The following is a 21,613-nucleotide window of genomic DNA, read 5'->3' on the forward strand; positions in this document are numbered from 1 at the left end:
GTTACGGAAAAATAGAGAACGGAAAAAAAGGAAAACGGATGGTACGAGATTTAAATGTGTAGATTTTAAACAAACGGGACCAAAAAAAGGGTACTATACTCGTATAAATTAAAGATTTATTACATGAATACTTGCATCTAATGTTCAAAATAACTACAGTATCCAACACTAATGCATATATATCTCATGTTCCATTATAAGTTTTATGACATATAATTGAATATCATCCACTACCAATTCTAAATTCATATACCACACATATCTAAGTTTTATTGAGCAATGTGGCTTGGTTATGATGTTGTTCATTATTATCAACATAGTTAACACACTCTTTGAGTAATGTATGTTCAGTTTGAGTTAGGAGTCGTTATTTTAGAAATTTTTTTTTCAACAAATACATCAATTTGTATCTCAATTTTGGGATCGATACATTGATATTGAGTTGAAAGTGAATCATGAGAAATATAGGCCATTGAGCTAGCTTCAAGTTGACGAAAGAATCAAGTGGATCAGAGTTCGGGAAAGAAAGATATGGTCAATTAAGTAGACATTATGTTCAACAAGTTAAGTCTTAAAAAACGCCAAAAAACGGAAATGTGTTTAAATGCGTTTTAAACGTGTTTAGAACGAAAATGCTTGCCGTTTGCTTTTTTTTAAGTATCTTTTAAAAGCATACGGGAAAACGTGTTTTAAATGGTAAAAAATGAAAACGTGTTTAAAATAGAATTTTAAATGCGTTTTTGCTAACAGTGGGCACAACAACCTTTTTTTTTTTTTTTTTTCTCTCAAATTCGTTTCTAGGAACGACAAAACAAGTCCGACTTGTTTCATCAAAGTCGTTTCTAAAATTGTATATATGTATAAATTTTTGTTTATGTTTTTAGAAACGGGTTTATGAAACGTTTTTTAGGCTATTTCTCAATTTCTGGGAACAAGAAAACACAAAAACGGTAGAAACGGAATGTTGTCAAATGATGCCTTTATCAAACGCTTTTTAGGTTGTTTCTCTATTTATGCGAACAAGAAAACACAGAAACAGTAGAAACAGAACGTTTTGAAACGATGCCTTAAGTTTCAGCTCAAAATTAGTTACTTGTATTACAAATAAATATTCTGAAAAATTAAAGACTATCAAAAGGGTATACACAAATGTTTGGACAGTTAACGATGCAAAAATATATATGGGAGGGTAAATGATTGAACTTGGATTAAAATGTTACACTTGATCAGTTCAAACCATTCACTTTGTATCCAACGGTCAAAATGACTGAATCACTTTTCTATATGGCACATTTAAGACTTTTAATAGATGTGCCTTATGGCTTTGAGAGAAGCTTTTGCCACCGTAGAAAAGAACAAGGAAAAAGAAAAATCCAACTAGTATGATGTTAATACTTCCAGTTTCTCTTTTGAGTAATAGGTGCTAAGTTTAATTCGACTAAGCTTGGTTTGGGTTCCTGTAATACTAAGCAACTCCCTCTGTACTTACAAGTATACACACATGATAAGATTTCAACCCTTGGGTATTTGTCATTGAGTGCCCTCAAGGTTTTCTGGTAAAAAATGAAGGGAAAATGAATAAATAAGAATTCTCAACTGAACAATGGATCAAGACAGAAAAATAACACCTGCATAATGCAATGGCATCTAAAAAGAAAATATATAAAAATGGACAGAGTTTTCCTTCAGCTATGGTTCCGCCATTGGATGGTGTTGAGAGGTATCACCTAAGGTATAGGGTATTTTTGACTACATTCAATAAAGGGAGTATTAATGAACCTATGATTGTGGTTGAACACTACTTTAGGCTGTGTTTGGTGGCCAAGAGAAGAAAAGAAAAAAGTACAATTTTTGTACTTTTTTTCTTGGATTAAGAATTTTTCTTTGCATTTGGTATATCTTCACCCATGAGAAGATTTCCCTTTTCAAATTCAAAATTCCCCTTGGAAATTGTGAAATTTTCTTTTGCTCCCCCCAAAGTTTTCTTGCCAAAAACACAAGAAAACATGAGAAAATATGAAAACATAATAAGACAAAAAATAAATGATTACACAATGATTTCCTATGTGTCTATCTCTCTCTTAAAATTCAAATTTTTTTGAATTTTTTTCTTCTCTTTTCTTGGTAACGAAATAGACATACTCTTTTTATTTTCTCATCATTTCTTCTCTTTTCTAGATTTTTTTTTTCTTTTCTTTTCTTCTCTTGGCTACCAAACATAGCCTTACAGAAGGAAAAATTTCCCCTATACAAATTATGGGATTGAATTCCCCGTCCAACAAGTAGCATGATGGTGCCTCCTTGTGTCTATCTCTCTTCTCCTAAAATGAGATTAAATATGTGATTTCATAAGAGAGAGGAGAGAGGAGAGAGGAGAGAGGAGAGAGCAAGACACAAGGAGGCACTAGCATTTATTGCACAACCTAGGAGTGTTCTTTCTCCCAAAAATTACACAACTTTTTGTGTATGCTCAATTGTTCTTTGTGGAACAATTTGTCTGTATCTTAGATTTTCACTTTTTTTTTTCTCCCTCTGGATAGCCACAAAAAATGTTTTGGGGACTGATTTATGTTGAGTGCACTTGATGTTGATTTTTCCATGGTCATGCTGAGGGAAGGAAAATATTTTGAAAAATTTCTTATGTGATCCCAAAATAGTGACAACTTTTGTATCAAAATCAATGACAATAAGCATTAAGAACAGTCATTTGTTTTCCTCATCAACAGTAGAGATATGCAGAGAGGATGGAGATTGCAGAGGTTGAGATTCAAAATCGTCTGCAGTGAGGCAGTGAGGTGCAACAAGTATCCAATGGCTGGGGTACATGGCCGGGCCCTCCCAGCAGTTGGATGCTCTCTACACCTCGCTGCTTTCTGCAGACAATTTGGACTCAGAGGTTCATGGGTGGAGCTGGACACTATTCCATTACAAGATTCAATGAGAGAAGAATTTACAAATTCTATTGCTCCACTTCAACGCACCAAAGACTTGAGCTAGTAGATAAAAAGAAAGTGAAACAAACTAGTTCACTCATCTTGATGCATGGAAGGACCCTTGGGGTTGGGTTGAGCAAATGTCATGTAAACATCACTTTTCACTTTAATACTTCATCTCCAACTAGAAAAAAAAATAACTAATAAATAGTACTAGTAATTCTATTCTCACTTCAATTGTTTTCACCATTGAAACTGTCAGTTCAGAAGCAAAATTGGAATATCATTAACAAAATAAAATAGTTTCTGCCACTGATGCTATATTTACCATTAGCCAATTTGGTTAGTACTCACTTTGTAGACATGCTATTGTTTGTATCAACCTACCAAACTTCATATTTCAAAACGAAAATTTGGAAAGGTATGTGTTTAGTAATAGAACAAAGAATTGCATTGTTACAAGCACAAAGACAGTCTAATCCATAAACACACTAGTAACATAGTTGAAATAAGCATTAAATTTGATAAGTGGGCCATCAATCAAGGATTTAAAACTATTCCAGGATCGGATTCAACTCCACCTATCCCAAGTTGAATTGGCCAATTGTTGCCAATCCTAGCCAAATTTGGGGAGAAACTGGTAAAAAGACAGGATCTGCCAATTCGGAGTTGCACCGGCTGACTTTCTAGATCCAAAGCCAGTACTTGAACCATGTAATGTAAAAAGGTACATGTCTACCAAATGGACACAAGGACATTTTATCACAGGTATATAAGAAGTGCAAATTCCCACTTGTTATATAAGGTAATGCATATTATTACAACTATAACAAGTGCCTCCAAAGTGCAGGGCGATCTTTTGATATAAGCAGCACCCTAGAAGATAAGTAATCAAAAGAAGGAGAGTACAAGTCATCTGGACCAATAATGTCTCTGACTTTTTGGGTCTTCTCATAGTGGATAGATTGCATCCCATCATCCTTTAAGGCATCAAATACGAACAAACCCAGTGAACATACACCCATCACAAAACTTGAATTCCCCCATACCTGCATTATGGCAGAGCTATGGAAGTGAGCATTGTGATCTGGAAGTGCATAAGTGTTGAGAAGCTTTCCATTGCGCAATGAGAACTGCTGCACTCGTGAACATGATGATTCTTTTGCTGAGGATTTTACATTAGTGCATCCGAGAAAAATGGAATCCCCACGAGAGAAGACAGATTGGATGCCCACCCCAAGTTTAGACATCTTGAGGCCCACACCAGATGGAAGACGGAAATCTAGGACATTTATCCCTTCAGCAGTACAGAACACTCCATCATTTCCTTCTGCTTCCGACGAACTTACTCTGCATTTCAAGACAAACAATCAAGACTTGTACAAGAAACATGCACTAGCTTCCGAAAACAAAGTTTACATTTCAACTTCCTTTCCTACATATGGCAGGCTGGTAACTATCAGCTAAATATGTTTGAACAAGGGATTCTTTTTTCTTTTCTTTTTTTTTCTCTTGGGAGTTATTTTTTTCCTTTATTGGGGGAAGGAGGTGATGTATTATTAGACAAACTATAGCATACAAAGATTCAACTTACGTGTGATGATAACACAATCAACATGATCTGAAAATAAAGACTGATTAACCATGTAAATGAAAACAATAGACACTCAAGGTTCCGAAGTAGAAGTGCCTTGATTTACATGAACTAATACATGTGATAATTCGTAAGGAAAAGGTTTTACGAATAAGTTGTGTTTGTCATGCCATATTGATGACAAAGTTTTCCAACACAAGAGGATATAGATCAAACAAAAGATGGTAAACAAATACATCTATAATAAAAAAATTTACCTTTGGCGAACCCCTCCACCTAATTCAGCATCTGTGTTATTCACGTGAAGGGCAGAGATCTTCCGACCAGATGAGGAAACAGAAAGTAAAGCCTGAGGGTTGAGCGAGTTCACATCCCAGAGACTGATATGCTCTGTTTCAGTTATAACCACCTTCCCTCGATTTCTCCACTGCAAAGGACTTGAGTAATCCATCCCCAAAATTGGCCTTTGTACATCCCATTTCAACACTTGCTCACCATCACGGATATCATAGACTTTAACAGCCTTCTGACTGCTGGCAATTGAGACAATTAGTGGACCACATGGCTTATACCACCATTGTTTGTTTTCTGTGGCCAAGACTGTGGATAAAGCATTTCTTTTGTATGCACTGTTGTTGGGTAGGGGACCAAGAACAGTTCTTGAAGAAGATATGGTTCTTCCCTCCTCAATGTGAAAAGCCTGCACTTCTTTGGTATAAAAATCCCAAGAGCAAAAACCTGATTCTAAAGTATTCCCAGCTGATGCTGCCACGACATATCTTCCTACGCACCCATCTGCACCAGGAGCACGAACCAACCAACAATCCGCCCATATGTTGGGTGAAACTCCAGCAGGGGGCTTATATTCAGCCTTCTCCTGCAATGAGGAAAAATCATCAGTAGACAATATCAGACCCAAACACTGGACAATTCTGTTTGTCGTCCATCCCTCTTCAATAAATGTATCCATCCATGCACAGAAGCTAACAAACAAAATTATGTATTGCATATATAATTAGACATTCTAGGTCTAAAAAAAGAGAAAAAACATAAAAGAACACGAATGGAAGTGCATCCTTTTCTTAAACAAACAACAGAATCAAACAAGAAAATAATTCCATTGACAAATTAAATCAACCCTAGATTTTATCCTCTATGACATTAAAATAATACATAAGATCATTAAACTTATTCTCAAAATCTAATGAACATTTTAACCCTCATATACAATACTAGGGGAAATATAAAAGACTGATGTCAGAACAAAATTGTGGAAGTTAAAACATTAGTTAAGGGAGTAGGTGGCTACCTCAGAGTTGGTAATATCGTAATAAGAACATGAACCATCATCATGAGCAAGAAGAACTGCTTCACCCTCTGACACAAACCATCCACCAGTCGAGGCCTTACATCCTATTTCATGGATCTGATCCAAGCAGACATCCTCAGTTTCTTCAAGGATAACGTCTTCTGGTCTATTCTCCTGATCATCAAAATCTTCAAGGTTTTCATCAGAAGTGAGTTTGATCTCCAAATCATGCTTTTGATCCACAAACTTTGTACTATTCTGTGCTTGTGAAGTTGCAGTACCATCCATTTCCTGAATTTCAGAAAACTCCACATCAGCACGCCCATCTCGTGTACTGACCTTAGATAGGTTCGTGTTCAGGGAAGCCAAGAATTCCAACGCTATAGGATTCTCATCAATGGGGCTCAATGACCCATTCTCTGGCTTTGATTCACCAAAGCAATCTTGTAAACTTGGTATATGGTTTTGACTGCTTCCTGATGTTGTGCACAATGATGTTCGATTTCTGATTAATTTGTGATGAGGAAACAACCTGGCTTCTAATTCTTCATGATTCAAGCCTTTAGCCAATGTTTTTGGCTGCTCAACTTGCTTAGTTTCGGCCTTCTCCAAAATTTTGCAATGACGAATATTGCTTTCAACAGTTTTGGATGAATCCAGGTTACTGCCATCATCATTTACGACATGTACCATGGCCTTCTCAATTCCAGAAATCTTATCCTGGATGTCAGAAAGTATCATCTTTGACGTATCAGTATTGTTCATATCCAACATCTCCTTTGTCCGCTTGATGTCAGATGCAATTCTCTTGACTTTACCTTCCAAAAAAGCAAGTTTCTCATGAAGCTTACTAGGGTATTTGTTGACCACTCGAACTCCTTTTCCTCCATCTGCAACCTTTTCTTTTGAAATTTCCGAAACCTTAGAAACACCAGAAGCTTTTTCACATGGTAGGTTTGGTCTTGAATCAAGACAAACTATATCCCTGGATTTTTCAACATTCCCCAACCCATCTCCAGCTACTTCAACTACAGGCTCTTTGGAATACTTATCCGACTTGCTCTTCCCATTTGGAATCTGCTCAGTTGTTACTTTAGAAGTTGAATCTAAATAAAAATTATATTTACAACTTCCCGAAGCACCATCCGCATCCTTTTCATCCGATGCTGCCATCGAATGTGAGCTGAAATTAATTTTCTCCCTACAATCGTCTAAAACCCTAACACCACTTGAATGCATTACACTCAGTTTCGCGCTCGACTTCAAAAAAGAATCCATCTTGCGATTCTGTTCTACTGACCCTATGCCGTTTGGGTATTTTCTGTTGTCTTTGCCTGAATCCACATTCTTGCAACCTCCCACAATTTTGAGCTCATTTTCCTTTGAATTCGAGGCCAAACTGGGTCTGTTCTGCTGATCTCTCTCTAGAGCCTTAAATCCATTCATACCCTTTCCCCCATTTGAGACCACTAGATTTGTTCCACCCAGAGAACCTCTTTCCACTGTCTTCACAGATGTTGTCGACCCCGAACAAGAACCCGTAGAAAGACAATCCTTACGGTAATCTGAAAGAAAACGAGAAAAATCAGAGGGATTCGACTTCGAATTCTTACCTTTAGGAATGGAAGTTGTCGACCATCGAACACGGGTCTCTCCATCCTTGGCTGTACCTACAGCCTTGTCGATCTGCGACATGGGAATCGGGCGTATCACAGGTTTCTGGGAAATGGACGAAACCCTTGTGACGGAAACGGATCTGGGTTTCTCTTTTCCAGCGGTCTTATTGCAGCTGCCGGGGTTTTCCTTGTCAGGGATGGGCGTTAAAGTCTTGTGGGGCTTCAACGCCGTTATCTTCCCGCCGGCACCACCACGTTCTTTTACTCGCCGAACAGTCGTCGACGACGACATCTTCCTTCTTTTTTTCTGAAGATAGAAATGGAGAGAAGATGTGATGGTTTAATTCTCTGTCCGAACACTCAGATCCGAAGCTATGAAACGACGAAGAACAAAAAGGATTAAATGCAGTGGTTTAGGCGGGAAAAGAGTATGAAATTTGAATTTCAAACTTTATTTCTTTAAAAATAAATGTCACCGGGACAACAGGAGCTGTCGGGTTTGTTCTAATCACCCGATTATCCATGTGATCTGATAACCCGATGAATCATTATATGAGTGATCTGAATTTGAAAACAACAACAATTCAGATCCAAGCCCAGCCCACATTGGGGATGAGAGAGAAGAGAGAGAATGGGATAAAAACGATGGAGGGGCCCCCATTTGATTTTAGTGTTTTCTAATATTCAGTTGACAAGGAAGTCAAGAAAATGCTACACAATGGGGTTTTGAAAATTACTGAACTTGACATTAATTTGTTTCTATTTTGACCATGCGTGAGCATGGTTTTTGGGAGAAACTGACTTTTCCTTGTAGGTCCATGAAAAAAACTTTCCATACAATTTTTCTTTGGATGCTTCCATGAAAATTTGACAAAGAACATCATATGGGCCCATTAGTTGAAAATAGAAGCAAGAAAGCCCATAATCTCTAAGCCCTGTTCAGATTTTTTTTTTCCACATTCACTTTTGTGTTTTCTCCCCCTTGTACTCTGTCAGCAACTCATGTCTGATCACATAACCCCAATAAGGAGTGAGGAGTGAGGAGTGAGAGGACCTACTAATCAATCACATTACGGTAATTGACTAAGAATAAATACAGATTATATGATGTATAATTGTTGCCGATTCCATTTAAGCTGATATTCTCTTGACCTGCTATGTTGTACATCTTTCCTCATACTTTCATTTTTCATTTTTTTTTTCTTCTTTTCTACATTATATCTTTGTCCACTTTTCATTTCCCATCTCACTTTACTTCCTCCATTTTTTGTATCTCTTCATTTCCCCCTTTTTTTTTGGATCTCAATTTTCTCGACTTTGTTTTGCGTGGATCCATGTAGCTGGCCCCAATAACTTGGGATAAGGCTGCGTTTGTTGTTGTCGTTATATTACGGTGATGGACTCTCTCTCTCTCTCTCTCCACACACATAAAAAGTATTGTATGACGGTGAAGAAATCCAAATGGTACAACAAATAAATAAAAGGGAATGGTAAGAAACAAATTCAGATGGAATGGGTTTTAAACGTGTAGATTAATGTTGTATGTTACATATTCCATTATAAGTTCTAAGACATATCATCGTATATCATCCGACATCAATTCTAAATTTATACACGAAACCAAAAAAACATATTCAAATTCCTATTGAACAATGTGGCGTACCTATGATGTTGTTTATTGTTGTCAATATAATTAGAACACTCCCCAAATGAGGCATACTCAATTGGAGTTGGGAGTCATTGCTTTAAAAAGCAATTTTTAGCATATGCATTAATTTGTAGCTCAATTTCGTGTTCTGTGCATTGAATTTAGGCATATCATGAGAAATAACCCTTTGAGCTAGCTTCGCATTGGTGAAAGAATCATATCAATCAAAGTTCAAGAGAGAGAAAGAGATTTATTGACTTAAGTAGTCATATCATTCAACAAGTCTAAAATCTTAAAACATGCCTAAAAAGAAAAAAGAATATTTTCTATGTAAATGCTGGTGATCATTTGAGAACACTTTGAAATAGTGTTTTAAATATGTTTTTGCTAACCATGGGCTCCTGATGATTTGAGAACACCTTTGAAATAGTGTTTTAAATGTGTTTTTGCTAACCATGGGCTCGACCCTTATCTTTAAAACACTTTCTTAGACTTGGCGAACACTATTGGCCCACAATTTAAATACATACATGAGTTACAATTTTTTTTTTTAAAATAAAATAAGACAAACAAATGCAATTACACACACACAAAGAACAATTTCATCCAACCAGAGAGCATCTAAAGAAATAAAAGCAAAAATCTATGGGTGGGTGGAGGCAAAAAGTATGTGTTGTCAACGTTGTAAATTGTAATCATAAATGTGGCATCAAATTAAACTAAATTATCCATTGAATTTCCACATAGTTATCGGTTTTCCAATCGTTAAGGTAACCAAAAATAGAAAAGGAAAAAGAAGATGTAAAGGGTGGCTCCTTTACAGGCTTGGTTGCAACTCATCTTATTTGGGAGTCAGAGGGACGCAAAGAGAGAGGGAGGGGAGGCACAAACAGAGAGAGAGAGAGAATGCCACACTACACTGCTGCGGTGAGGATTTGGGTGGCCAGGAGCACCCAGGCACACACCCCGAGGTGCTCTCAGCCATCCAGATCCTCACTGCACCAATGGAGTGCGACAAAAGATTTTTATGAGAGAGAGAGAGAGAGAGAGAGAGAGAGAGAGAGAGAGAGAGAGAGAGAGAGAGAGAGAGAGAGAGAGGCGGGGAAATGAGGAGAAGAGAGAGGGCCAAGATATATAGGTGGGAGGGGGTGAGAGATCCTGTCACAACCATAGGTAAAATGTTCAACAATTGAGTTTAGATAGGATCAAATATCGGTTATCAGTTCAAAAACACCCTACCTGGCTTCCCAGAGTGCCAACTAATGGGGTTGGGTGTGTCTTATATTTTGTGGTCCACATAATTATTATTGGGTTTGATTTACAAGTATAGAGGTGGATTAGGGTTTTAGGTTTACACGTATAGAGGTAAAGTTGCAATTGTATGAGGATTAGGGTTTTAGGTTTCTATATAATAAAAAACCCCTAGATACCAAGCAAATGGAGATCACATTGTGAAGTGGAAAGCAACATCTAATGGTATTGTCCATTCCCTAGTCATGAAGGCTCTTCCTTTTTTATTTTGGGTGGAAATGAAGGTTCACCTTTTTTTTCTTTTTCGTAAAAAAAAAGATGTTTTACATGTCATTACAAGCCTTCATTTCACCCCTTGACTAACTCATCTCCTTCTCAATAAAGTTTCTTTTTAACCGGGAAAAAAAATCCTTCCACATCGGATGAGGAGCTGCTACCACAACTGATGCTAAACAAAGACAAACTAAATAAAATCAACGGAAAAAAAAAAAAAAAAGGCTAAGCACATCATCTGCATGCCATTAACTAAGACCTCCTCTCCCTCTCTTCCCACCCCCTTTGAAACGACCCCATGCCCCTATTGTATGATACCACGTCCTATGCCCCCATTGGTACCACCCTCTAGTTTACAGTATGTGGGCAGTGTACCTGTCCCTCTCTATAAAAAAAAAAATAATTTCAGTTCATGAAAATAATTAATTACTGCTACAAGAAAACGGTAGTAAAACTTCTCCCTAAGGTGGGGTACATATAGTAATGAGATGTGTCTTGCAGATGACGAGTTACAGGTTGTCAAGAGGACCCTTTCGGGTGGACCCAGTGATTACTGATGCAAGCAGGTCGGGCTTGGACTTGGCCTTGGGCTGGACTGAGGAAGACCCATACAGCACCAGTTCAGATGTCCTTAGTCTTGGGCTGGGCCTAATGGATTAGCCGACTTGAAACGCCAGGGCAGATTGAGAATTGAGATCATCCTTAGAAATCGCTTGTTAAATTTCAGACCAGATCAGGATCCTACTAGACTGGATTGGCCCTAACCGGACAAATTATCCCTTAACCCTAGGAATCCAGTATGTTAACCCTAGAAATCCAGTTTGGATTGACCTATTGAGAGTTTGGGATCGACCGGAATCAGGATGGATCTCAACCGATCCAACCCCGATCTCTTGCACCCAGCCGCCAGATTCCCCACCTTTTAACTCCGGTACCATGAAGAATGATTATAAACCGAAAGGTGGAGAGGAGAAACAGGAGTGAATGTTTAATTCTGCTTACGAGTGCAATAATTTGGAGAGAAGGCAAAGACTCATTTGGTAGTAGTTAATATTGTTATAGAATTTGTGACAGAAATTCTGCAAGTTCAGCTATGGTTTTCATTCTTTTGCTTTTGTCGAATCCGAGTTCCTCATGCCATGAAGACCTGGCAAGGGGCCAAGCCGCCAAGGGGGCCTCTCCACATTGTCAATCCATGTAATCTTCATAGCAAGGGTGAACTAGTCAAAGTTCCAAATGGTTGTGATGATACTATTTAACAAACCAACTTACTCTTCCCCTACTTTCAAAGTAACATATGAATGTACTAACAGGGCCAGGAAGGAAACAAAGATTATCGTTGCTTACCTCTGAAGAATTTATGCTGAGATTCTTCATATTCTTGAAAGAGAAGCAGAGGGTTTGCAGTAGTAGTAATCGCCTGATAAGTTGACTGCACATGTAAGATCTTCCAGTAATATCCTTTGTGGCTCAAGAAGAGAATTTTACCATAATTCAATCTGCAAGGAATGAAATCAGTCATTGGTAACCCTAAAAAATGATAAGATAATTGTGAATTGTTCAACCATGTCAGAAGGATTTTTTTTTTTCTTTTTTTTGGGGTGGGGTGGGTGGGGGGGTGTTTGCTTTCAGATTTTTCAGCCTCGATTAAGAGAAAGCAATCCACAGACAATATCCTGCAACAAGAATGGTGGGGAAAGAATCATGTTTGGTAAACCTGCAAGTGCTTGGGCAGTTTTTAGCAGGCCCAACCAAGCATAGCCTGTAGAACCAAGGCCAGAGTTAAATAAGTTCTTGAGGCAATTTGTTTGAAGAGATTCGCAAAAAAACTCATGAGATTGACAAAACTAGTTTGGGGAGAGATAAGAAGATGAGAAATCTCAATACAAAGCTCCAATCGTGTTCCAGCTGTTTGATTATTCTCATATCCCACAAACAGTAATTAGGACAATGAGAACAAAATCAAAATTAATATAGGAAAAAGGAGATTCTGCTCCCCCAAAATTCATATCATGTGACATACAACAGTGGTAAGAAGATAGGGAACCTCTTCTGACCACAACTACGAAAACTGTAACTTTAGCATTTCCTTCCTTCAATTCCCAAAAGAAATTGGGTCCATCTTCACTAATGTCCTTACTGATTCCTCTTGAAAGTTTTGGTACAGCCAACGTATAAGAGCAGTATCTTCCACTACTGTTCTTCCATATCTTCAGTCACCCGGTGCCCCGCATCCGTGCTTTTGGCTGCTGACTGCTTCTTACCCTTCTTGCTCCTAGCCTTCTTGGCCTTCATCCGCCGCTTCTTCTCATTGGCATCAACCCATGTATAGTCAGATGGGATATGGAAAGGGTCAATCTCATCCTTAAAGCTTCGACCTTCACTATCACTTGATTGCCCACCACGACTCCCTCTCATCCATGAAATCCATGATGTTGATCCGTCTGAATCCTTGACTTTGGAATCCAGAAAATGTGCTGGACTGGAAAGAGGGGTCGAGAACTCGTCCACTGGCTGAAGCTCTTCAAATTTTGTGAAAGTTATAAGGACCCGAATAGTTGGAACAATAGGGATGGCAACCTGTAAAGATATTATTGATAAGACTATGATTTGTATTCAATGTATCAAGTGTGTCACAAACGCAGAGAAGGTAAATAAACAATCTCTAGGTAATGTTATCAATAATGAATGGCAAAAACAATAAAAACTTTAGGCACAATCTGGCCCTGTATGATATCAGTCTGGTGATGTTTTAGGAGTGATGAGTTTGATACAAATCAATAATCAAGCTTCTATCCTCAAAATCAATTAGGGGTCATGAGTCTGATAAAAATAAATAATCAAGCTTCTATCCTCAAAATCAAAGTTCCTCCAATACTTTTCTATTCATCCTCCATGTGGATCAAAATAATTTGTCTTCCATAAACATTTAGCTATGTTTCCTCTTTCCTGATTCAACCATTAAGCTCTACCATACACTTTTCAGAAATGTCAATTTACCAAGATGCTATTTCATTATCTGGAAAGGCAAAACCATAGTTTTTTAATTTAATTTAATTTTTTTTAATTATCGTAGAGCATTTTGAATCCTTTAAGTTGCTGAATTGTTTATCCAAAGAACACCTTCGAAGCAGTTCTTGATAATCTGTTATAACACCTCACAAAGCAAACACATTTTGGTAAGTCCAATCAAAATATGGTCTGCTATAGGAGTTCAGACAAATAAAATAGTGGCAGATGCTGTGAGAACAAGCACAAGTAAGTCCAAAGAGGAGGAAATCAAAATGAACCAAATTCTCAATGGCAGCACTGATTCATAGGTAGAAGCTCCCCCACCCCCCCACCCCTCCCCGGGTTTAAGCCACAAGTTGAAGGTCTTGGATGTGGATGGGACTTAATGTAGGCCAATGGAGGCAACTGAGAATCTGAAAGGGTCTACCAACTCATGATCACTACTAGAGTTTTGTGCTTTCTCCCAATCTCAAAACTCAAAAAATGTTCTACCCTGAGAGCTACAGCATTCACTCCCTTTCCAACAGTGTTTTCATGCAATGATACCATTGAAAATATGAAAAAGGTTTATCATACTATTGTCCCACCATTTGGGTGGGCGCAGGATAGTGATAGCAGAAAAACTAGCCACAAAAAAATGAAGGATGATATGTTTGGCTGATTTCTAGCCATGAACAAGTCGCTTTGTGAACAACATTGGGTATCTTCCTTATTTTCTCCTTCTGGTGAATAATATTGTTAATCATCAAGAAATTCATGACCGTAAGACCCAAGTATAAAAAACCAATGTTACGAAGACTTCAGTATCTCACTTCAATCACCAAGGCTCACAGGGCAGCATGCCAATTCATGACCACAAACTAGAAAATTTCTCTTCATTATAAATGAGAAATTGGGATCTACGGCATTGGAAGACGTTAGCACTGCCCATCCTATACTGACCATATCTAAACATTAAGAGAAACACTACTCATTATTTTAAAGTTACTATACCTAATGATGTTGCTAACAGTTAATCTAGAATACAGGATGAATTCGGTAAATAAACCACTCTATCATACAACTTTTAGTTTCTAGTGCATGATGAATGGTTTTCAATCCAGAATTTGGATGAAGTCTTAAGATATTTCCAACTAGAAAAGCTCGCATCTTTTACTTCGGTACTTGCACTGGAAAGCCCTATTTATTCTCTTTTAATGGAACTAGTGAACCACTTACATGTGACAAAATAGTGAAATACAATACCTTAAAGTAATATTTTAACGAACTAACATCTCTCAAAATGAACAAAATAACAGAAAGAAGAAAACTCAGACAACCAAAATCTTATGGGGGAAAAACAAACATTTGATTAACCCCCACATATTTTGAAACTCTTAGATCTAGAAATGCAACTTCTGTTACTTAAGATATGGAGTATAAGCACTTACTTATAGGTCTAAAAGAGTTGCAGGACTTTTAGTCCAAAAATATTGTATGTGCAAATTACATCCAATAAACAGGAAAGGCGACCTTGAAACCAATAAATATTAAAGGTGGACAAGTTCATCTCCATAGGTCAGTACAGTTAGCTTCTTCTTCTTTTCTTTTCTTTTTCTTTTTCTTTTTTTATTTTATTTTTATTTTTTTTATTTTTATTTTTCTGGTGTGCGTGTGTCTGTTAAAGGTAAGTATAAATGCACTGAGATCACACAAAAAAGGCTATACTTTTTTGTCGCTTTGTCCTTGACTGTCTAGCATTGGTCCTTAACCTTGACAGAGTTTAGGAAATCAAAGCTTCTGCTTCTAGGGTTAATTGGGATGTGATGCTCCAGATGACTCCTATGTCGCGAAGTTCCTATGTTTCCAGCTTTTTGGAGGCTACGCATCTTTGTATTCAATAACAAAAGTTAAGACGAAGAACAGTAAAACAGAAAACTCATTCCGATCAGTATTACGAAGGCAAATGAAACTGCCGATTATTCCTAATTGAGAGTATTTGTAGTAGTGGCTCTCAATTTTTTTAGTTGAAAGCTAGTTTTGCCTTCAGTCGTAGTGGCTCTTAATATTCTTGATAAATCACTTCATACTTCAACCCCTCAGCCCTACACACACACACACACAACATTTTAATCTTAGTTTTCCACAGTAAAAACTTCCTTGAAGTTGCAGTGGGTCTTAATATTCTTGATAAACCACTTCATAATGCAACCCCTCAGCCCTCCTCACATACACAACATTGAAATCTTAGTTTGCCACAGTAAGAACTTCCTTGAAAACAAAGACAAACCCCCTTGCTAATTCACTTTTATGTGTTTGTAATTGTCCTCAACTTTAAACGTACTGGAAAGCTAGAACTTAAAATGTTTCTTTTTTAAGGGTTTTTCATTCATATTTTCCCATATCATCTTTACAGGAAACACTAAGGAAACCAATAACTTTCTTCTCCATCAACTCCTTCCAGAAAATTTATGACATGTTCAGATGGAAAATTTTGCTACCCAACGTTTCCAACAATTCCATTTTGAGAAGTTACCTCTTTTCTCTATCCATAATTCCAGAAGTTATAAAACCTTGCATAATCCAATAAAACAGGAATCCAAGAAATCAGGAATTACGGCAAAAATCTTCCTCCCATAGCCATCCAAGTTTTTATGAAATATCCAAAACCCTCAAACATGGATTCATTCTGGAACAAGATTAAAAAAGGTTGCAGTATAGAAAAAAAAAAGAAAGAAACGCAAGACCCAAGTTAAACAGGTGGCAAGTAAAATACAGTAATACGACATTTTATATCAGCCTTCTAACAAACAACTAGTTACAACATGAAAAAAAGGGGACACATGGAAACTTGGCATCTAGTTCAATTTCTCTTCTACTTGTAAGAATCATTATCCCTTTCTGATAAGCATTGACCTATTTCTGGTTCTGCTTAGCCTTTCCCTTCATTACAAACTTAGAAGATTTGTGTGTTTTCTTTTTTCTTTCTTCCTTCCTTCTTTTTTTTTTTTTTTTTTTTTGGGTGTTGGGGGGGGGGTATAAATACAACCATTTATTCATAAAACTAGAGTAATGTTCTACAGAAGAATGACAACAGATATAGCCACTAATCCCTAGATTAGTAGGACATACAGTGACAACTTGCTGACATACGTTATTTTCTAGACCCCACCAAGCTATAGCACACAAGCGTCACTGTTCCATACCCTTTTAACAGACTGAAAAATACATGACGAAAATCTCCTACTCATAAACTCAGGCACTGTTTGATAACGTTTCTGCTGTTTCTGTGTCTAGAAACAGCAGAAACGCCAGAAACAGCAGAAACGGCTTTTCAAGTTTCCAGAAACAAAAACGGATTTTTGGATGTTTGATAAACCTGTTTATCGAAAAGTTTTTTGCAGACATAATGCCACTAAAGAACCCAATAGTATCATTGAATGCCCAAAAGGGATAGAGGGTTCGGTTGCCTCTTTTTAGGTTTAAATAGTTGAAAGATTTATCGGGCACAACAGGGTTTTTCTTCTCTCAAATTCGTTTCTAGAAACGACGAAACAAGTCTGACTTGTTTCGTCAAAGTCGTTTCTAGAATTGTAAATATGCATAAATTTTGATTTATGTTTCTAGAAACGGGTAAAACGGAACAACTTTATCAAATGCTTTTTATGTTGTTTCTCCGTTTCTGGGAACAAGAAATCCCAGAAACAGCAGAAACATAACGTTATCAAACGGTGCCTCAATATCCAACATGCTATTAAACCTTTCCATAATCATTCTGAATAAGCTGCTGAGTTGATCATCTCCTCTAAATTCCTTAAAGTTACATCTTAAATATTTACGAGTTTTCTCACAGAAACGTCAAATCAAGTTTGGCTACTTTGGCTAGTATCAATCTCAAAATCATTAGTTAGTCAACATTTCAGGAATTTACAGACCATCAGTCAAATGATCCTGATGCCTATCAGATTGGCAAGCTGTATGCAACTGCAAGTCATCATCTCCATTACACGTATGTAGCCACTAACTAGGTCACACTTGTAGAAGCTAAGGGCATGTGTGAAACTAGTTCATTGATGTGTAAGGTACTAGTATTCCTAACAAAGCAAGACATTAGTATCAAGAAAATAAATAAATACCTAGGGCCTGAAAATGAACAGCAGTAAGAAATCAAAGAGAAAGATAAGCACAGAACTACCCATAAGGACCCAAAGAAAAACAAAGTTGAAGGAAGGAGCAAACTTGATGGAAAAATAGAAGCACGGTTCTATACTTTCTCCTTTCAAGATGGAATACTAAAAAGCCATAGCCTAAGTGGAAAAAACATTCAAGCCAGATGAATCATATGCTTTCCATCCATACACTGCTTTATGTACATGTCAGAAACATGAATGAAAACACAAACACTCACACTAAAAGAAGACACCAAAACAGAAAACAATTCCATAGAGTCATTGGTGATGCAAAAGATGAAGCTTATTGGGTAAGCAGGGGGAAAAAAGATGCTATTGCTTTTATAGCAGGTCATGTTTGAGTACCTTTTTTTTTTTTTTTTTTTTTTTCTGACGGCGAGTATCCAAGCCTTTGGCTTGACTAGTCGTACGGGCCCATACTGAGCACACAACCGCATGGACCGGGTCACACCGCCATGTTTGAGTACTGAAACTAAGAAATGACAAAAAAAGAAAAGGTCTTCGGGATTTGCAGATCAACTTAGAAGCCATATGCAAAATGCTATTCAAGTGTTTCTGTGAGACATCTTGCTGAGGTAAGGGGTGAAGAAGTTATGGAAATTTCTTGTGAAAGGAATAACCAGATCCAGGTGCGTGGATCTAGGAATGGAGACTAAAAGATAAAATATCGAATGGTTTCAGATGCATGCACATGGAATGATGGAAAGACAATCAACAGAGAGTTTCCTGACATTCTCATGCTCAGGATTACATGATTAACTGGAACTTGTTTCTTAACCCCCATTCCTTTCTGGGTCCATCCATGATAAGTGCAGAAGTTTTAGAAGCACATGTCAGCAGTAAAGAAGACACATTACATTACCAAAGGAAAAGGTAGGAAAATATAGTAATAGAAAAATAAAATTCAAAGATATAAGAGAGGATGTCTTGGAATATTAGGATTACCTTCACAGGAAATGTTCCATGAGGTAGTTTGGTGGTCAGAAGCTCCCTGAGTCTCCTAACAGCTTTAACCTTGTTTGCTAAGATGTCAAGCAGAGGCAAGAGCTCATCTGTTTTCAAAGGGAAGTCAGGTGTTAACCATAAAACAGGTCTCAAACCCTTTTTGTATTCACTCTCTTGCTTGGACTCACTTGTGGCGGCACTCTTTTTTTTCTTATTACTTTTCTCTTTGCCTTTCTTAACATCCCCTAGATCCTCCCTAGGAAATTCAGAAGACTTCCGGTTATTAACATCACTCCCATTCTTAGAACCTTTCTTGTTCCAGCCAAACCAACTCTTCTTTTCTTTGGCAAGACCACTGGGTTCACAACTTTCAAAGCAACCTCCCGCACCATTTTCTTGGGATTCAAAAGCCCCATTTTCCTCATCCTCGCCAAGTCCATCAGAATTACCCATCCGGAGAGCTGAATCTAATTGCATCCTTTCCTCAGCTGTCAATACATCATCATACTCACAATGTACCCCACCATTTACGATTCTCTCATCATCCTCTGCAGCAAATAGTTCCTCATCAGTCATCGCACCAGGAACCCGTCTGGACTTGACACTCACCATCACATGAAGCATATCATAAACCTTAGCCTTCCAATTTCCTACCATCTCAGTCCTCTCCTGTCGCCTCCAGTTCAAATGGGAAACAAGCTCCGCCTGAGTAACATCAATCCCAGGCCGATACATGTTTGTCTGAGACATCAAGGCTACCTCATGGGCAACTTCAGCCTCTGTGGGCTGAGCCCCAGCTCCCTCCAGAGCATTTGTTATTTCTTTCTCCTTGTGTGCAAGGACAATCAGAGAACCAGGTGGAAAAGATAAATTACTATCATCTGAAGAGTAGCCTTCTCCCAGGAAGAGGAAGGTTTGGTCAGAGCGTTGGATGCGGAATCCGTCAAAGCCAGCAAGGGTCATATCAGCACGAAGATTTGAACCACGCTTCCAAATGCGGTAGGTATCTGATGGGGCAATGCGACCAATGAAGGGAATGACAGAGCTTTCAAAATGGAATGTTATCTCCATGTAGAAATCACGAATTCGAGCTGCAGATGAGACTATGCGTGGGAGGCGTCGACACCATTTGGCCCAGGCAAGTGGCTGGTAGTGGCGGGCAATAATCATAGCAATGGAATCTTCACGGGTGCAAACAGCTTCTTGAAGAGCACTCCATCCGTGCTCATTTTGCAGGCTCCAATCAGCACCCACAGCCATTAGAATCTCAGCGGAGATGGGATCCCGGAGTCGGACAGCAAGGTGGAGAGGAGTCTCACGGCCAGGGACATCACGGCGATCAATTGCAGCAGAGACAGTATCAGCCTGGAGCTCGGCAGCAAGGGATTCAGCTTCGGTAGTGACCTCACCTGCCTTAGAGAGAATTGGGAGGGTGGAGACAATGCGTTTGAGGAAGACATAGTCACGACGGGCAACGGCCAAATGAACAGGGCTGTGCGTATATTTGGACAAATCCTCCATACTTTATTCCTCTTCTATTTCCAATTAGAAATGGTCTTCATCCTTGCTGGGATCGAAGCTCAAGAGCTTATGCAACTCAGTAAAACACCCAAAAAGCGGAAGAACTTGAAAGCTAGACTAGCTTCCTTCTTGTCCCTCAACTTCTCCTAGAGTATTTCAGCATACTCAGGTTAAAAACCCAAAAACAGAGAAATTTGATATTTCTCCGTCCAGGCTACGCTTCTCCTAATTGTTCAAACAGTTCCAATGGGACCGAAATGGACCACCTAACTCCACTTAGGCACTTAACCTGAAAGTAGAAACAGAATACCAATACCCGAAATCAACTCACCGTATTTTATATTTCACGTTAGGTTCTTCCCCATTTGTACTCAAAGTCGTAAACACTGTAGAAAAGAAAACCTGATTTTGGGTAGATTGGAAGCTTCCAAGTCTCCACCAGAAATACACAAAAAAGTCACCGGAGACACCAGAAAGCAAATCTTCTCAGCATAGACTTCACTTTGTCAGTGTAATAATGGATTTAGAGAGTCCAAATAGACAAAACAGTGTACAATCTCAAATCACCTCAAAGACAACCAGAGATGAGAGAACTCAAACCTTCTCGTAATCTTCACCAAAACTTAAAATCGCAGGTCCATTACTCCATTACCAGATTCTCCACAAATTGTTTGAATCTCAAACAGTGAAAAAAAAAACCCTAAAAAGATAATTTCTGAACACTGATGAGTACCTGGACAGCTGAAATCTGTAATTTTTGACAGATTAGTGAACCTCAAGAAGCTCTGCTTCTCCCTCTTCACTCCCTCCTTGGAATGAACTTCCAAAAGGCAAAAGAGAGATCGAGGAACAGCTCACGATCTTCGTTCCGATCACGCCATTCATGCCAACAGAGACGAAATCAAGTGAACTGATTCGATCTCAAGCCCCTCTCTCTCTCTCTCTCTCTCTCTCTCTCTGTTATAGTACTCTATCTCTATCATCAGGAAAGAAAAAAAGAAAATAGAAAAATCTAAGCAGTCCATCGCGCTCCTCTCCTCTCTGTCTTTCTCTCTCTACAACTTTATTGTAGAGAGAGAATAGTTCAATACCCCTCGTTTTCCAGTGAAACGGGCCATGTGCCACTGTTACTGGGTTTTTCCGGCGCGAATGGGCCCTCGGCCCTGGGCCCTGAGACATAAATTGGTTTAGTGCTTAACGTTATACCGTGCAAAGCCGAGTAAAAATTGGGCCCACAGAATGAGTTTCGTAGCTGGCGACGCTTTCTGTGGGCCCATGGATCAGTTAATCAAAACCATTCATTTGGTTTGAGATGATCCTTTCTTGGTCTCTGATGCAAATG

At 38.4% G+C, this 21,613-nt stretch overlaps 2 protein-coding genes across 2 annotated transcripts; both read right to left on the bottom strand.

The window, feature by feature from the left end:
* Positions 1–3,704: 3,704 nt before the first annotated feature.
* On the bottom strand, positions 3,705–7,831 carry LOC122090111 (KIN14B-interacting protein At4g14310-like). Its single transcript, XM_042659954.1, has 3 exons — positions 5,837–7,831; positions 4,785–5,404; positions 3,705–4,283 (listed from the first exon to the last, which is right to left on the bottom strand). The coding sequence occupies exons 1-3, from the start codon at positions 7,742–7,744 to the stop codon at positions 3,758–3,760; spliced, it is 3,054 nt and encodes a 1,017-aa protein (XP_042515888.1). The 5' UTR covers positions 7,745–7,831; the 3' UTR covers positions 3,705–3,757.
* Positions 7,832–12,504: 4,673 nt separating this feature from the next.
* LOC122088803 (ankyrin repeat domain-containing protein 13C-like) lies at positions 12,505–21,277 on the bottom strand. The gene is made up of 3 exons (XM_042658135.1): positions 20,674–21,277; positions 18,751–20,560; positions 12,505–13,204 (listed from the first exon to the last, which is right to left on the bottom strand). The coding sequence occupies exons 2-3, from the start codon at positions 20,269–20,271 to the stop codon at positions 12,818–12,820; spliced, it is 1,908 nt and encodes a 635-aa protein (XP_042514069.1). The 5' UTR covers positions 20,272–20,560; positions 20,674–21,277; the 3' UTR covers positions 12,505–12,817.
* Between the last annotated feature and the right edge of the window lie 336 nt (positions 21,278–21,613).

This window comes from Macadamia integrifolia, chromosome 9, assembly GCF_013358625.1.
Source record: "Macadamia integrifolia cultivar HAES 741 chromosome 9, SCU_Mint_v3, whole genome shotgun sequence".
Lineage (NCBI taxonomy): Eukaryota > Viridiplantae > Streptophyta > Magnoliopsida > Proteales > Proteaceae > Macadamia > Macadamia integrifolia.

What these genes read in the sequence shown, in the direction of transcription:
- LOC122090111 (XM_042659954.1), bottom strand. Translation starts at nt 7,744, where the DNA reads ATGTCGTCGTCGACGACTGTTCGGCGAGTAAAAGAACGTGGTGGTGCC. An exon ending in ACGATATTACCAACTCTGAG is followed by an intron (nt 5,405 to 5,836) that starts GTAGCCACCTAC and finishes TCCTCATTGCAG; the next exon opens with GAGAAGGCTGAATATAAGCC. An exon ending in GGTGGAGGGGTTCGCCAAAG is followed by an intron (nt 4,284 to 4,784) that starts GTAAATTTTTTT and finishes CTTGAAATGCAG; the next exon opens with AGTAAGTTCGTCGGAAGCAG.
- LOC122088803 (XM_042658135.1), bottom strand. Translation starts at nt 20,271, where the DNA reads ATGGAGGATTTGTCCAAATATACGCACAGCCCTGTTCATTTGGCCGTT. An exon ending in ATGGAACATTTCCTGTGAAG is followed by an intron (nt 13,205 to 18,750) that starts GTAATCCTAATA and finishes ATATCTTTACAG; the next exon opens with GTTGCCATCCCTATTGTTCC.